The 16,757-nt window shown below is 44.9% G+C and overlaps 1 protein-coding gene across 1 annotated transcript; it reads right to left on the bottom strand.

Annotated features, from left to right (window-relative positions):
* Positions 1–95: 95 nt before the first annotated feature.
* LOC142432477 (olfactory receptor 2Z1-like) lies at positions 96–1,040 on the bottom strand. The gene has a single exon (XM_075537729.1). It carries the CDS (start codon positions 1,038–1,040, stop codon positions 96–98), a length of 945 nt encoding a protein of 314 aa, XP_075393844.1.
* Between the last annotated feature and the right edge of the window lie 15,717 nt (positions 1,041–16,757).

Below are 16,757 nucleotides of genomic sequence, written 5' to 3'. Positions count from 1 at the left end.
AACCATGGACCAGGTGGATTACAAATGAGTATCTTTGAGACAGGTTTCAGATGTCAGGGAGAGTCCCTGGGACAGTCCAGCACCCTCCTTTGAGGTCATCTCTTAGGCCTGAAGCCAGCTCTCCCCAGGACCTTGACCAAAGCCACACGTACTTCCCGGTTCCTCAGGCTGTAGATGAGAGGGTTGAGGGTGGGGGTGACCAGACTATAGAAAAGGGAGACCACGTTGTCCTGGTGCGGACTGTGGTAGGTGCCTGGTACCATGTACATGAACACGGCAGCCCCATAAAAGAGCCCCACCACGGTGATGTGTGAAGAACAAGTGGTGAAAGCCTTGTGTCTGGCCTCTGCCGAGCGCATGCGTATGATGGCCCCCAGCACGTGACCGTAGGAGGTGCCTATGAGCGACATGGGCAGCAGCAAAATCAGCACTCCCGAAATGGACAGCGCCAACTCATAGGCAGAGGTGTCTTCGCAGGAGAGCTTCAGCAGGGCGGGCAGCTCACAGAAGAAGTGATCTACGGTGCGGGAGGCACAGAAGGGAAAGTGCAAGGTGATGGAGGTCTGGACGGTGGCGACAAGCAGCCCTGACAGCCAGGAAGCGCACACCATGAGCAAGCACACCTGGCGTCTCAGGAGCACAGGGTAATGCAGGGGGTGGCACACGGCCACGTAGCGGTCATAGGACATGAGGGACAGCAGGACGCCCTCAGAGACTCCAGTCAGCATCAAGAAGAACATCTGAGCGCCACAACCCCCAAAGGAGATGGATCCACCGCCATGCAGAAAGTCGGCTGCCATCTTGGGGATGGTGACCAAGGGGAAACCAACGTCCAAGAGGGAGAGTTGGCTGAGCAGGAAGTACATGGGCGTGTGGAGCCGAGAGTCCATGTGGATCAGGAAGATCAGGATGGTGTTCCCCAGCAGGCCTATGGTGAACATGATGGCCACAAGGGAGAAGAGGAGCAAATGTGACCCCGAGTGACTGAAGAGTCCCACAAGTGTGAAGTCCGAGGTTGCTGATTGATTGGTTGTCCCCATTCTCCAGGAGGTATTATTCATCTGCAGGAAGAACAGAACTTTGGGTGAGACATTTCAGTGAAGATGATAAATGGGTTTCATCTCATATACTGTTATGGATGGAATTGTGTCCCTTCCCCACCCCAAATTGTTGCAAATCTTAATTCCAATACCCATCATTAGATCCCATTTGGGAATAGGATTTTCTTGATTATGTTGATGAGACCACATCGGTGTTGGGTGTATCATAAACCAATCACCCTTGAGAGCTAGAAAGAGCAGATCAGGCATAGCTTCCACACTCACTGCCATGGAATCAATGCTGACTCACAGCAACCCTGTAAGACAGGGCAGACCAGCCCACGTGGGTTTACAAGGCTGCAAATCTGCATAGGAGCAGAAAGCCCCATCTTTCTCCTGGGACATGGCTGCTAAGTTGAAATGCGGACTGACCTTGTGGTTAGCAGCCCAACACAGCCCGCCACACCACCAGGGTTCTTCAGGCACAGGTGCAAGGGAGCACTAATGGGGAAAGGTAGAGGCACCACGGAGATGGCCAAGGAACTAAGGAAAACACAGTTGAAAGAGGCAACCGTTTTTCAGAGGGAACAGAGAAAGCTGAACAGAGTTTCTTAAACAGTGGTTTGAGAACCCCATATGGGATTGTATAGTCACTGTAACCCTTACAGTCAGGATCTCTGTCCTAAACTATATATATTGAACTTATTGATCTCCATTTCCACCTGTGTTTCCCATCGCCCATTGCTATCAAGGCAATTCTCACACATCAGGAGGGCTTATTAAAATTTTCCCACTTATGTCCTTTTGCCCAAGAACTTTTTATTTGATCTCGGGCAGAGAAGTATATGAAATAAGCATACAAATCAAACATACCTTTAATGAAGTTTACAATTTTGATAGAATTAGGAAGCACAAGACCTAACTGTTAATTTCTATTTTGGCTACAAGGGCGTGTTGTGTGCACAGAACCAAGGCTGAACCGAAGTCCTGTGATGGAACACAGACACGTGCTGCCAAAAACACCTCAGATTCGTCACATGTCTGATTCTGAATTACTTTTTGGTTGTTACTCAACACAAATATCACTGCCATTGAGTAGCTGTCAACTCACAGTGGCCCTATAGGAGAGGGCAGAACTGCCTCTCTGAGTTTACTTCTTCACGGGAGTAGAAAGCCTCCTTTTTCTCCTGTGGAGAAGAAGGTGGCTTCAAACTGCTGACCTTGCAGTTTGCAGCCCCATATGTAACCACTACTTGGCTGAGAAATATTATACTGTTGCCAAATGTTTCACCACATCCATAATGAGTTATATAACCACACATGGGGCCATGAACCACAGTTTAAGACGTTCTGTGAGCTAGCTCCCTGAAGTCAGTCTGCCAGTTTCCTAAACTGTGAGAAAATCATTTTCTGTTTACTACAGATGCCTACTTGTGGTATTTTCATTATAGCAACATGAGGGACTTAAGGCATATACCAACAACAATGATTTGGTCACGGTTCCCTGGAGTTTTGAGCTGGATGATGAACCCATCCATGCTCAATCTGGGAAAAATAATCCATGATTGATTTATTATGTCTGCTCTGGTCAGGAGGTTGGGGGTAGCACCAAGAGGCTCTGTGTTTGTAATTTCTGAGTTAAGGACTTGCCTTCATCCTCCAGGCAGGCACTACCGAGCAACGCCCAGATGCTCTGGGGTGGGAGGCACCGGAAATTGTCAAGAGACTGGGATATGAAGATGGGAGACTTTGCCCAACATGACAGAGGATGATGGGGCTGTATCAAAAATCAAGTCATAAACCACAGGGCAAGCCTGTTTCTAAGTTCTGATATAAGAGCAGGGAAAGAACAAAGTCTGCAATGACATTTAGGACTTGACCGAAGATGCCTATGCTTTGATGGCAGAGTTGGAAACCAATGGCCTGGGGAGGTGAGTGACAAGTTGTTATGAATATCAGCTACCTGTTTGAGGCTTGACTTCATAGGATGTGAGTGGAGCATCTTACACTTAGCATGAAAAGGTGAACGGAGGATCAGGAGGGATTGCCTCACTAAGCTAAGACTGTTGGACCTTCCTGATGTCAACCCCACTCTTTCAGATAAACTCATATAGTCAGATTTCAGCCTCAAAATATTTTTCTCTACACATTGTCTACAACATTGAGAATATCCTGACCTAACAGGGAGCCATCACCATCTGCTAGGAGTTAGAAGAGGTATATGCCCAAAGGAGAGGGCTGCCCGGGGACCAGGAAAAGTCAGTGGAGGTGTCTATGGAAGACATTCTGGTGTCCAAAGTATCGATGATGCTTACTTTGGGTATCTTTCATCTATTGCAGCAATTGCTCTAATCCATCTCACCCAGGCTCTTCCGTGCCCTTGCTGGCCATTTTCTTGACTTCTAATCCTGAACCTTGGTCAAGCTTTGACCCTTAGCTAATATCTAACTGCTCTTCTATGTCTCAATCTCTTTTTTCTCTCTCTCACCTTCATGCTACACTAAAGTTGGCATTTAATGCTTTACATTCTTGACCACCACCCATCTGTCCATTCATTGTACTGTGGTAGCTTGCATGTTGTGATGCTGGGCGATATGTCACTGATGATTCAACTACCGGCAGGGTCTTCTATGGTGGGTGGCTTTCAGAAGAGCTTCCAGACTCAGACTGACTAGCAAGAAAGGTTTGGTGATGTCCTTCTGAAGGTGAGGCAATTAAAACCTGACAGATCACAACAGGGCATTGCGTGACTTGCTTGCCTCAGATATGTTGTTAGCAGGGGTCAATCTCTGGAGGAGGACATCAAGTTTGCTAAAGTAGAGAATCAGTGAAAAAGAGTAAGACTCGCAATGAGATGACCTGACACAGCAGCTGCAACAATAGGCTCAAAAAATAGGAGAGATTGTGCAGATGTTACAGGTCTGGGTAGTATTTTGTTCTGTTTTCCATCAGGTCGATGAGAGTTGACGTTAACTGGATAATAATGATTTTTGGCTTGTTTGTTTTTCTCTAGACCAGCACCATTCTAAAGTCAGCGAAGAGCTGATGGGTTTCAGTTGAATGGTTTCTCAGCCTCAGCACTAATGGTATTTTGGGCTAGATAATGCAAAGTTTTACCAGTTTTCTCCCCAACCCCTCTTACTCAATATTTGCCAGTAGATATTGTCATGGAGTCCTGGGTGGTGCTCAGCTGAAAGGTCGGCAGTTTGAAACCACCCAATGAGACCATTGGAAGAAAGGTCTGGCATTCTACTTCATAAAGATTACAGCCAAGATTACCCCCATAGAGCTTAGCACCAACCTTGACACATGTGGTCATTAAGAGTTGGGATGAATTCTATGGTAACTAATGGCAACAGATGCTATTGTGATTTATAATGTGAGGGAACAGAGACCCAAAGCCATGCAGTAACCAATCCAACATCACACAGCAGACATCATAGAACCCATACTTAAGCAACACGTGATGTCATTCAGATTTCCTTCCCTTCCCTACCACATGTTTCCCATTGTTCCTGGCCTATGCACAGCACGTGCCTGGTTCTACACCGCCCTCACACGAGATATGTTTGGGTGCATTGTTGCAGCCACTGTGTCAATCTCTCTTGTGAGGACTTCCTCTACGTTGCCCTTCTACTTTACTGAGCACGATGTCCTTTTCCCGCGGACTGGTCTCTCCTAATCACATGTCCAAACTATTCAAGACAAAGTCTCACCATCTTTGCTTCAAAGGGGCATTCTGGTTGTACTTCTTCTGAGATACATTTGTTTGTTCTTCTGGCAGTTCACGATACTTTCAATATTCTTTGCCAGCTCCGTACTTCAAATGCACCGATTGTTTTCTGGTCTTCCTTATTCACTGTTCAACTTTCACATGCAGGCGAGGTGATTGAAAACACTGTGGCATGAGTCTGGCACACCTTAGTCTTCAAAGAGATCTCCTTGCTCTTCAACACTCTGAAGAGATCTTAAGCAGAAGGTTTTCCCAACACAATGCATCATTTGATCTCTTACTGCTTCTTTAACGAACTATTGGTTGTGGATTCAAGCAGGATGAAATACTTGAAAACGTCAATCTTTCTTCGTTTATCATGATGCTGTTGAGTTGCAATCCATACCAAAAGCTGAAGTCCTTGGTCTCCATCAGCAAATGCTTCAAATCCTCTTTGCTTTCAGCAATCAAGGTTGTGTCATCGTCATATTACAACTTGTTACTGAGCCTTCCTCCAGTCCTGATGCTTCCTCCTTCTTCATGTCCAGCTGCTGCAATCACTTCCTCAGCATACATATTGAGGAAGTACAGTGAATGGATACAATTTAGACTCTTACATTTTCTGATTTTACACCATATAGTATTATTCCTTTGTCGATTTGAAAGACAACCTCTTGGTCCAGGTCCAGGTTCCGCATGAACACAATGAAGTGTTCTGAAACTCCCAATCTTTGTAATGCCATTAATAGTTTGTTATTATCTACACAGTTGAAAGTATTTGCATAGTCAGTAAAATATAAGTTAACATCTTTCTGGTATTTTCAACTTTCAGCCGAGAGCCATCTAACATCATCAATGATACCATTCATGCCTTGTCCTTTTCTAAATCCACCTTGAATCACTGGCAGCTTTGTGTAGAGGGACTCCTGCCACCTTTGTTGAATGATCTTCAGCAAAATTTTACTTGTATGCGCTACTAATGATATTGTTCAATAATTTCCACATCGTGTCAGATCACCTTTCTCCTTATTAGCATTGTAATCAATCGTTTAGGATCTACTTCGCCAAATAATACTCAACTCCCTGTCTCAACCACACTATGCTTGTCTCTACTCTTTGATGATTAGCTTTCTGCCTGGCCTGATGCAGAAACCACACTCACCAGCCCACAGGATGCTTGGTTCCATTTATCAAAGCATTATCCAAGAATGACCCCAAATCAACCCAAACCAAACCTAGTGCCATCAAGCTGATTCTAACTCAGAGCACCCTCATGTATTACAGAGCGGGGCTGAACTCCATTGGGTTTTCTGGAGAGCAATCTTCATGAACTAGATCTCCATGCCTTTCCTCCAATGGTCTGGCTGAATGGGTTTGAACCATCAACGTTTCTCAGATTAGCAGTTGAGCACAAACCATATGCGTTATTCTGGGATCACCTAAGAATGACATCAACCACAAAATGGGACACGCAGCTTCATGAGTTAATGTTTGACTTTTCAGTCAATAGTGTGCAGGCTAGAAAAACAGATATTCTTTCGTATTTTCCCTGAAAGGTCTTAAAGTTTGATGGAGGATCGAAGTAGGAAAGTGAATCACTCTGTCCTTGCCTTGGACCTCCCAGGGTCACTCACCTGGCTGTGGCACGATGGTCTTTTCTGATGACCGAGAAGCTGATTCATCAACAACTCTCCAGTGTTCACCTCATGGACAGGCTGTACAGGGCTGCTTGGTGGTTGACCTTCATGAATGGCTGACTGTCTGAAATTAGATGAACAGGTACAGCTTACTCACTAAGCAAGGTCAGCCTGTGCTGAGGAAATCAATAAAACAGGGCCACCAGTTTTCCAGAGCAACGATTCATAAATGCTAAGCATATAGGACACAAGGAAAAACAAGTGCAATAGTGAGAGCGAACTGGCAAGGCACTAGATGAAATGGATACCAGCCTCAATGCATGAGAATGTATTGGTAAGAAATAAGCTATGAGGCCCCTATCACTTTACCATTTCAAGAAAAACCCTTGTCTTAGCAGATCTTCTGGGAACATATGATTTCTTTCTAATAAACAAGAGGTGGGGGTGGATTGTTGAGTCTAACTCTTGCACATTCACCCAATACTTAACAGGATCCAACAGGACCAGTTACTGGCAGGAATGGATTATTTTAATGGACAACAGATCTCTAATTCCTTTGAGAAAACCATCATGGACATTCATGTCTGCTCATACAGCCACTCTAGCCAGGAGGGCTAGCAATGCGCTTTATCATGATACAGGCACAAGCAGCAAATCCTCATGAATAACCAGTTGGGAACTCTGAAACCAGAAAACGGGTAAAATAAGGGAACCCTAACAAATAGACCATTGCAATGAATTCCATCAGGATACTTTTCAACTATGTGGTATTTGTGTACAGAGTTATGTCCTAAGGTTTTTTCAGTTTATTATTTATTTATTTAAATAGTTTTATTAGGGACTCATACAAGTGTCCTAAGGCTTAGAAGCAATAATATTTAAATGTAACTTTAAAATTAATATGTTTGGTGTACATAGGACACAGTCTAGGATATAATTAGCATCATAATAACATGGGTAATAATTTAAATATAACATCATAGCAAATATAAATATACTATAAATAGCAATATTTATCTAACATGAAAAGTTTTAATTTATACTGAAAGGAGCTCATTTTTATTGTAAGGGACACAGTGTTTATTATTACCCAGTTATTCACTTAGTATTATAGTATTTATTATAAAACATGCATTAGAACTGGTAAAACAAAATTGGTGCAAGTCAAGGTTTTGTTGTGGGAGATCAACAGAATTTTACTTTTAGTGGTGAAACAGTTAAGTTCATGGGCTCATTTTCTTTGCTGTGAAATATTCCTTTTGTAGGGAATGTGGTATGTAGTAAAAATCTTAGTACCTTACACCCAATGAAATGATGGGTGGCCCCTTTGTGCTCAATCACTAATACTACGAAGGGGCTTAAAAAAGTGCATGGAAACATTTTCCACGATCTCTCACTTTCATTCTTCCATGAACTTTGTGAAGCCTCCTCATAGAGTCACATATATGAAAAGTTACATCATGGATAGCTAACACACACACACACACACACTCAGAACTTACATATTCCATCTGACTGCATAAGGGGGTGTGGTGCCCCGCAGATGATCAGTTTGGGGCCCTCACCTGCCAAATCTGGTCCTGATAATGAACTCATCACTCTGAGGCTGATATATGGGATTTTCTGCCTTTGAGGCATATCTGTGATCCACCCCCCTCCTCCCACCTGTGTCTTCTCAGTAAAAGCCTCCCCCTCTCGCTGAACACACTCAGCCCTGTACTTCTGGAGTTGTCAGGTGACTCCTCGGCTAATGATGCATCTACAGTGATGAGCCCAGCTCACAGAGCCACACCATACATACATACCATACACACCATACATACATATATACATACAATACCATATACACACCATACATACATATATACATACAATACCATATCATACCATACCATACCATCTACACCATCCATAGTATACCATATCATCCATCCAACCAACCAACCAATCATACATACATACAAACATACACATACATACATACATACATACATACATAATACATACATACCGGTGTCAGTGAGCCCACTCTGCATCAGTGTGGCCCCGTGTGTCACAGCAGAACTGTGGTCCACCGGGTTTTCTAAAGGTGTTTTTCAGAAGTAGATCCTCCCCTTTCAGAGTTACTGAGTCAGTCCCTCTGCTAATGATGTCTTGACAAAACCAACCTTTCCGCTCCTCAGTGGCTTTTGAATCTTCCTGCGTGCAGCCTCTCCAATATAATTAATCCAATAACAAGACCGTGACACCTTCTGCCCCACTTTGCCCGGGGCTTTGGACAAACACTTTCCTCAGCATGTCCTAAGGAAAAAGACTTTCTCCTGCACCAAGCCCACCTTCCCCGTCCAAGAAAACAAAACTGGCCAGACACAAGTATTGCTCGGGCTAAACTTGGATGGATTGTTTCCTATTTTTGCATCAGTTCCTCTGCAAGAATCCTTCTGAAAGCTCCTGAGTTGGTTTTTCAATCCTCCCTTTTGACCTTTTCCTCACTGCGGCCACCATTTAAGGTCTGGTGCTCCCTGCCGAGAAAGCAAGAGCAGCTGATTTGAGGTGGGCGGCCTCTCTGTTGCCAGTGAAACCCTCACACCATCTTTCCCCTATGAGAGAGCAGGGATAAACCCTTTCTCCGGGAATGGCATCCATTAGCTTCTCAAGATAGTGCTCTAATTCCTCTTAGATTCGGAAGAAGGATGACTATACTCAGCCTGGGTTACAATTGGATTTAAACCAATAGTATTTCAAATAATGATATATCTAGTGGAAGGGACCTGTGGAAGTGCCTCCATCCCTTGAAAGTCACATGCCACCCTGCCTTTTCCTGTGCTTTTTGGTTTGGCCATCAAATGACTTACTGGAGCACTCAGTGCACAGAGCCCTACCTGATCCTGCCACTTACCATCAACTTGACTCCACTTGACTCCTGCCTCTTGACTCCAACTCATGGCAACCTTCGTGTATCAGAGTAGACCCGTGCTCCACAGGGGCTTCGATGTCTGTGACACTGGTTTTAGGGGTCAGTGTTTGAGACTGTCCCTGGAAGGGGTGCTGCAGGTCTAGGGCTGTGCCGGGGAGCGTTTCTAGCTCTCAACCTCTCAGCAGTGGTCAAATGCTTCAGAAGCTTCTGGGAAGTTCAAGCATGGACACCAGGACATGAAAGTACATGATGTCTCTTGGATCATGGCAGCGTGATAGATGGAGATGAATCCAGTTGGGGAAGTTGGGGAAGACACGTGCAGGCTCTCTTCCCTTCCAGGTGCCTGCATGATCATAAGCCACAACACAGAACCAGCAGCCCTGTAGGTCCCTGGGTGGCACAAGCAGCTTGCAAAGTTGACAATGAACCCAAGAGGTTGGCAGTTTGAACCTAGCTGGTGGTTTTGAGGAAGAAAGGTTTGCTGAACTATTTCTGTCAAAAGTACAGCCAAGAGAAACTCTCTGGGGCAGGGCTACTGTGCCACGAGTCTGGAGTTAATAGCTGACCCAAATGGCTGGTGGCTTGGAGCTGTCCAGCAGCACCACAGGAGGGAGACCTGGTGAATTGCCTCCGTGAGGGGTTTAGCTGAGACAACCCTGTGGGCTCCATGAGTCAAAATGTGCTGGACCATGGTGAGTTTGGCTGTGGTTTCAGCAGCTCCCTGGGCTCTTTCTTGCCACCAGTGTCTTCTCTTGGATCATCACTAGTCCCTAGGAAGCCTCACAGCATGGGCTTCCAGGTTCCAGACCACTCCTCCTTTCTGGGGTTCCAGAGACCACCCCCTCCATCAGCCATTCCATGTACCTCGGCTGTGCTTATCCTGGGCTGACCTCTTGATAAAAGTCCTTGGAACCCAGCACCTTTGGTTAATGAATCTTGCTTCAGTCCCTGGGGCGCTCAACACCGTCATTTGAGGATCAAGTCTCAGGGACGGGGTGGGGTGGGGTGGGTGACATTGCATCAGAAAGTGACTTCTCCTCTCCCCATGTGCCAGGCGGGAAATTAGTAGCTGAGGGATTTGGAGCCCATGAGACTTGGATCAACCCACCAGGAGAGTGGAAAACATGTTCACGTCTCAATTCCAAGCAGGTGGGAAACGCTGCGCTGGATAATTGAACTTTCTGGAGAATTCAAATGCAAATACCTGTGTCAGACAACTCAGAAGCCTGTATTTATTCTCTTGTAGAAGGAGGGAATGTAAGATATATATACTCAACAACACAGAACAAAACAAACTTACTGCCATTGAATCGATTCTGACTCAGTGACCCTATAGGATAGGGTAGAACTACCTATCCTAACTGCCCTGTGAGTTCCTGACACTGTAACCCTCTTAAAAATTTTAAAAATAGTTTTATCAGCATATAATTCACATATCATACAATCCAAATAGTTCAATTACATCAAGAAGAGTTGTACAATCGTCACCACAATCGGTTTTAGAAAATTTTCTTCTTTCTTGTACTCACCATTAGTAGCTCTCCACCATCAACCACCAACCCCTGCCAGACCTTCAAGAAACCATTAATCCGGTTATTGTCTCTGTCCTGGATTTCACATACAAAAACATTAACAGACAAACAAAACTAAGAAGAACCAAAAAGTAAAACAGACAAACTGCTCACTCTAAAAGAAAGCAGACAATATTAAAAAGTAGAACAAATTTAAATGGACCCTAAGGGAGATCAAATGACAGGGTGCTAAATTTTAACCCAAGTGCACCTGTGACAATCTACTTCCCAGCGCACTCTGCACGAGAGAAGGCTGTTCACATCCCTGGTCCATGGTCACACGGGATTCACGAGGGTTTGTTGTTGTTGTTAGGTACCACCGCATTGGCTCAGACCCAAAGGGACACAACAGAATGAAACACTGTGCAGCCCTGCGCCATCTTCACAAAGTTTCTCTACCTGAGTCCATTGATAGAGCCACTGTGTCAATCCATCTCATTGAAGGGTGTCATTTTTGCTACTCCTCCACTTTACCAAACATGATGTCCTTCTCTCTTCATTAAAAAAACAAACAAAACTGTGACTGCTTTAAAATGGGTCAGAAGGGAGATCAGGTGATAAAACATTACATTTTGACTAACTACATCTGTCCTAATCAACTTTGCTGTGCTTTCTGCCTGATAACAGGTCTACTCACATCCCTCATCTATGATCAGAGGGAATTAATCCAAGTGTAGACCCTGCAAATGAATTTTGGGCTTCCACTGTCATCTAGACCCTTTTGCATACCAGGTGTTCTCAAATTTTTTTTAATATTGAATACTTTAAAAAAATATATTGAATACCTTTATTGGGGGCTCTTACATCTCTTATCACAATCTTTTCATTCATCCATTGTGTCAAGCACATTTGTACATATGTTGCCATCATCATTTTCAAAGCATTTTCTTTCTACTTGGGCCCTAGGTATCAGCTCCTCATTTCTTCCTCCACCCTCCCTCCCTCATGAACCCTTGATAAGTTATAGATTATTATTTTCATATCTTACATTGTCCTCTGTCACCCTTCACCCACTTTTCTGTGTTCATCCCCTTAGGAAGAGGTTATATGTTGATCCTTGTGGTCAAGTCCCCTTTTCTCCCCCACCCCCACCTTCTTGTCCTCCTGGTATCTCTATTCTCATTGTTGGCCCTGAGGGGCTTATCTATCCTGGATTCCCTGTGTTGCGGGTTCTTATTTGTAGCAGTGTGGATGTTCTGGTCTAATCCGGTTTTTAAAGATAGAATTGAGGTCATGATAGTGGGGGTGGGGGTTGGGGAAGTAAGGACCAGAGAACTAGAGGAAAGTTGTGTTTTTCATCAGTGCTATGCTGCACCTTGACAGGGGGCATCTCTTCCTTGTGACCCTTCTGTTAGGGGATGTCCAATTGTCTACAGATAGGCTTTGGGTCTCTACTTCTCACCCCTCTCCCCCATTCACAATGGTATGATTTTGTTCTGGGTCTTAGATGCCTGATAACTGATCCCATCGACACCTCATGATTACACAGGCTGGTGTGCTCCTTCCATGTGGGATTAGTTGCTTCTCAGCTAGATGGCCGCTTGTTTATCTTCAAGTCTTTAAGACCCCAGATGCTTTATGTTTTGATAGTCGGACACCATCAACTCTCGTCACCACATTTGCTTATGCACCCATTTTGTCTTCAGAGATCATGTATTTTGTTAAGGATTTTTGCATTGATGTTTATTAGGGATATTGGTCTGGAGCTCTCAATTCTCGTGGGATCCTTGGCTGGTTTTGGTATCAGAGTTATACTAGCTTCATAGACGGAGTTCAGAAATTTGCCATCTTTTTCTATGTTCTGGAAGAGTTTGTGTAGGTTTAATGTCAGTTCTTCCCTGAATGCTTGGTAGAATTCTCCTGTGAAGCCATCTGGTCCGGGGGATATTTTTTTTTTGTAATCCCTTGATAACCTTATCTATTTCTTCTATTGCTATGGGTCTGTTGAGATTCTTGACGTATACCTGGGATAGCCTGGGAGGGATTGTTTTTCCAGGTATTTTTCCATGTCTTCCAAGTTGTTGAATTCATTAGCATACAGTCCTTCATAGTACTGTGTAATTATCCTTTTGATTTCATTAGGGTGCTTTGCAACGCCCCCTGTTTCATCCCTCATCCTAGCTATTGAAATTTGTTCCTTCCTTTCTTTGGTTAGGTTGCCAGTGGTCTGTCGATTATGTTAATCCTTTCAAAGAACCAACCTTTAGCTGCATTATTTTACCCCATAGTTTTCTTGTTTTCCTTCTCCTGCATCTCAGCCCTGATTTTAATTATTTCTTTCCCTTTGCTATGTAGGATTGTCCTGTTGATTCTGCTCTAACTGGTGTAAGTTTTGTGCCAGCATTTCAACCATAAGTCTCTATCCTTTTTCATGTGTGCATGTATCGCTATCAAACTTCCTCTAAATGCTTTTGTTGTATCCCAAAGATTTTGGTGCATCGTATTTTCATTCTCATTGGTTTCTAGAGACTTCCTGATTTCATCTCTGATCTGGGCCAATACCCCCTCCTTTTGAAATCCTTTTTCTGTGTTGTTTCCCTTATATCCTGTGTGACTCCAAGCAGCATTCTGAAGATTCCTTTCTGTGGAAGGTCAATGTCTGCTTCTTCTATGCTCATTGTTAGGTTCATGACTTCTTTCGTTATTTTCTTCTATTTCTCCTGCTTTTTTTGTTGAGGCTGTTTGGGCTGGTTGCTGTTTATGTGTTGTTTTAGAGGAGCCGGGCACCGTCTTCCAGAGAGTCGAAGAGCACTGGGTTATTTCTTTGGGAGACTCGTATGATTGCTTCTTTGAACTACCTGCAGCTAGCTGCATCGGGGCAGGAGGGGTCAGGTTATAACTGTGTCTTCCTGTGATTTCACTCTTACCCTAGCCAACCAGTATTTCACTGTTTGGAATGTGAGTTGGATAGTCCTCTCACCTGATGATGGTCAGGCGGTGTGGGCTCACGAGGATCTCCCAGGTGCTTCACTGGCGGATCTCCCAGGAAGCTGTGGTGGTGTAACCCACGGGACTTGGAGCACCTCGGGTGGTGTGTGGTCATTCCCGCTGCAACGGGAGTGCCGAGGAAGGTGAGTGGGTGTACTCTCCTTGGTGTAGAGCACTGTGGATGGCAGGCAGAATTACCCTAGTCGGAGAGATTGCCGTGGAGGTTGGGTGGGTGTTCCTACAGCATGGAGCACCACAAACAGTGGGCAGGAGTTCTCTCACTCACTTGTAGAGCCTTGGGGTATAGGTGGGAATTCCCCCAGCCATTCGAAGGGGAGATCCCCCAGCCTTGCACGGTGAAGTGGAGGGCAGGCGTGATTTCTCCAGCTGTGTGTAAAGCCAATGAGTGTGGGTGGGAGCTCCCCCAACTGGGCAGTTGGAGTTTCCCTAGGTGGAGGGAAGTGACCTGAAGGCTGGTAGTGGCGTGTGAAAAGCAAGCGAGGAGGAAGAGTGGGAAAAGAGAGAAAGGAGAAAACAAAGACAAAAACAAAACTAAAAACAAACTAACACACACAAAGAGCAAAGGAAAAAAAAACTGGGACTGCTGAGACTGTGGCAGGAAAGAGAGAAGAGATAGAAGAAGCAGAAAAAATGAAGAAAAAGAAGAATAAAACAAAATAAGGAAAAAGTAAAAATAAATAAATAAAGAGATAGCCGAGCCCCGTGCCGTGCCATGTGCAGCACTGGCACAGAGGGCAGGCTGGAGTTCTCCTCGCTAGGTGGGCAGAGGTGCCCTAGGCAGAGGGTAGGGGGCTGGAAGCCAGCAGTGGCGTGTGGGAAAGAAAGAGAGAGAAGAAAAAGAAAGAAAAAGGAAAGGAAAAAAAAAAACCCCAAACTGGGCTCTCTGAGACTGACTGTGGTGGGAAGGAGATAAGGGAGAAAGAAGAACAAGTAAGGAGATGGTTGAGTCCCGATTGCCTGGCCATGGGGCTGAAGGGGTTCAAATCCTGCCTCAAAGTGGCAGGGTGGTGTGCCCGCTTTGGTGTAGGGTCCCACAGATGCTGGCTGGAATTACCCTCATAGGCAAGATCACAGCGGAGGTCAGGCAGAGGTTCCCCAAGTGGTGTGGAGTGCTGGAGAGAACCAGGATAGCTGCCTTGTGCCACATGCACCCGGTTCACAACTTAAGCTCTGATGCCATTCTCTCCTTTAGAGCTTAATTATATTATTTGCAATCCTTGGATCACACAGGCTGGTGTTCTGCTTTCATGTGGACTTAGTTGATGCCTCGCTTAGATGGCTGCTTGTTTGAAAATAAGCCTTTAAGACTTCAGACACTATTCTTTCTGATAGCCGGGCGCCATGTAGTTTCTTCACCACACTTTGCTATCGCACCCGTATCATCCGTGATTGCTTTATGACGGGGACTACCAAACAGGGCCATGTCATAAAAGAGAATTTCTCTTAGATTGGAGCTAGAATTTAATGTGCACCTTGTGTAATCCCCTCTCCTTGAGTGTGGGCTGGATTCAATGATTCATTTCTATTGATACAATAAGGGAAAAGTCAGAGAATGTCATGTCGGTAATTGGGTTATCAAAATACTGGGACATCTGTCTTATGCTCGCTTGCCTTTTTCATCAGATGGAAGAGGATTATCACATCGTGAGCTGTCCCACGGAGGGGTCTGTGTGGCAAAGAACTGAGGCCATGTCCAGCCAACAGCTTATGAGGAACTGAGATCAGCAGGACAGGAGGCACTGAGCCCTGCCAATGATGCCACGCGTGAGCTTGGAAGTGATTCTCTCCCATCCCAACTTTAGAATTCCTATGGCCTCTTCAACCTCTTGCTTATAGCCTTGTGCGAACCAGGGAACCCAGCTACGCTGTGCCCAGATTCCTGACCTCAGAGACTATGAGATAATACATGGCTGCCCCAGTAAGCCATTATACTGTGTATGTGTGTGTAGAGGTGGTAGTGAAAATATACGTAACAAAACATACACCAATCTCAACATATTTACACTAACAATTCAGTGATACCGATAGATTCTTCAAGTTGTACAACCATGCTCCCTATCCTTTCCTGAATCATTCTACCATCATTAACATAAACTAAATGTCCCCTAAGCACAAACTCCCTCCCACAACCCTGGGGACAACAGATAATCTTGGGTTTCTATTACTGAAAACTCACGGTCATCAAGTCCATGCTGACTCATAGAGACCCTATAGGACAGGGTAGAACTGGCCCTGCAGGTTTCCAAGGCTGTCACTATGGGAGTGGAAAGGCTCATCTTTCTTCCCTGGAGCGGCTGGTGATTTCAAACTGGGGACGTTGCATATCACAGGCCAATGTGTATTCATGATGCCACCAGGGCTTCTTGGGTTTCTATATATCTGCTTATTTGATATACATGAGATCATACAGTGCATGTTCTTTTGTGACTGGCTTATTCACTCAGAATGATGTCTTCAAAGTTCGTTCATGCTGGGGCACGTATCAGAGCTTCATTTCTCTGGACAGTTGAGTGTGATATTCCACTGTAAGGAGAGACTGCTTTTTATTCATCCAGTCATCTGTTGTTGGGGCAACTGGGTTGTTTTCATAATTTTCTGTTGCAAAAAATGCTAGAAGGAGCATCGGCGGACAGGTTTCTGTTCACATTCCTGCTGTCTCCTCTCCAAGATAGATGTCTAAGATTGGGATTGCTGGGTCCTAGGTTCCTGGTGGTGCAATGGTTATGCTCTCAGCTTGGATCTGCATGATTGGTGGTTTCAAACCACCAGTAGCTCTGCAGGAGAAAGACGGACTTTCTACTCCTGTAAACAGTCACAGTCTCAGAAACCAACAGCAGGGGTGGGGGCACTATGAGTCAGCATTGACTCGATGGCAGTAGGTTTGCTTTTGGTTTGGATGAGCTACTGAGTTGGGTGCATTCTGATACTCAG

This window comes from Tenrec ecaudatus, chromosome 1 (genome assembly GCF_050624435.1).
Source record: "Tenrec ecaudatus isolate mTenEca1 chromosome 1, mTenEca1.hap1, whole genome shotgun sequence".
NCBI classification, from domain to species: domain Eukaryota; kingdom Metazoa; phylum Chordata; class Mammalia; order Afrosoricida; family Tenrecidae; genus Tenrec; species Tenrec ecaudatus.
Note: the sequence above shows the minus strand (reverse complement) of the source record. Positions and strands in the feature narration are given on the sequence as shown.

Coding starts and splice junctions, on each gene's coding strand:
- LOC142432477 (XM_075537729.1), bottom strand. CDS start 1,040: ATGGGGACAACCAATCAATCAGCAACCTCGGACTTCACACTTGTGGGA.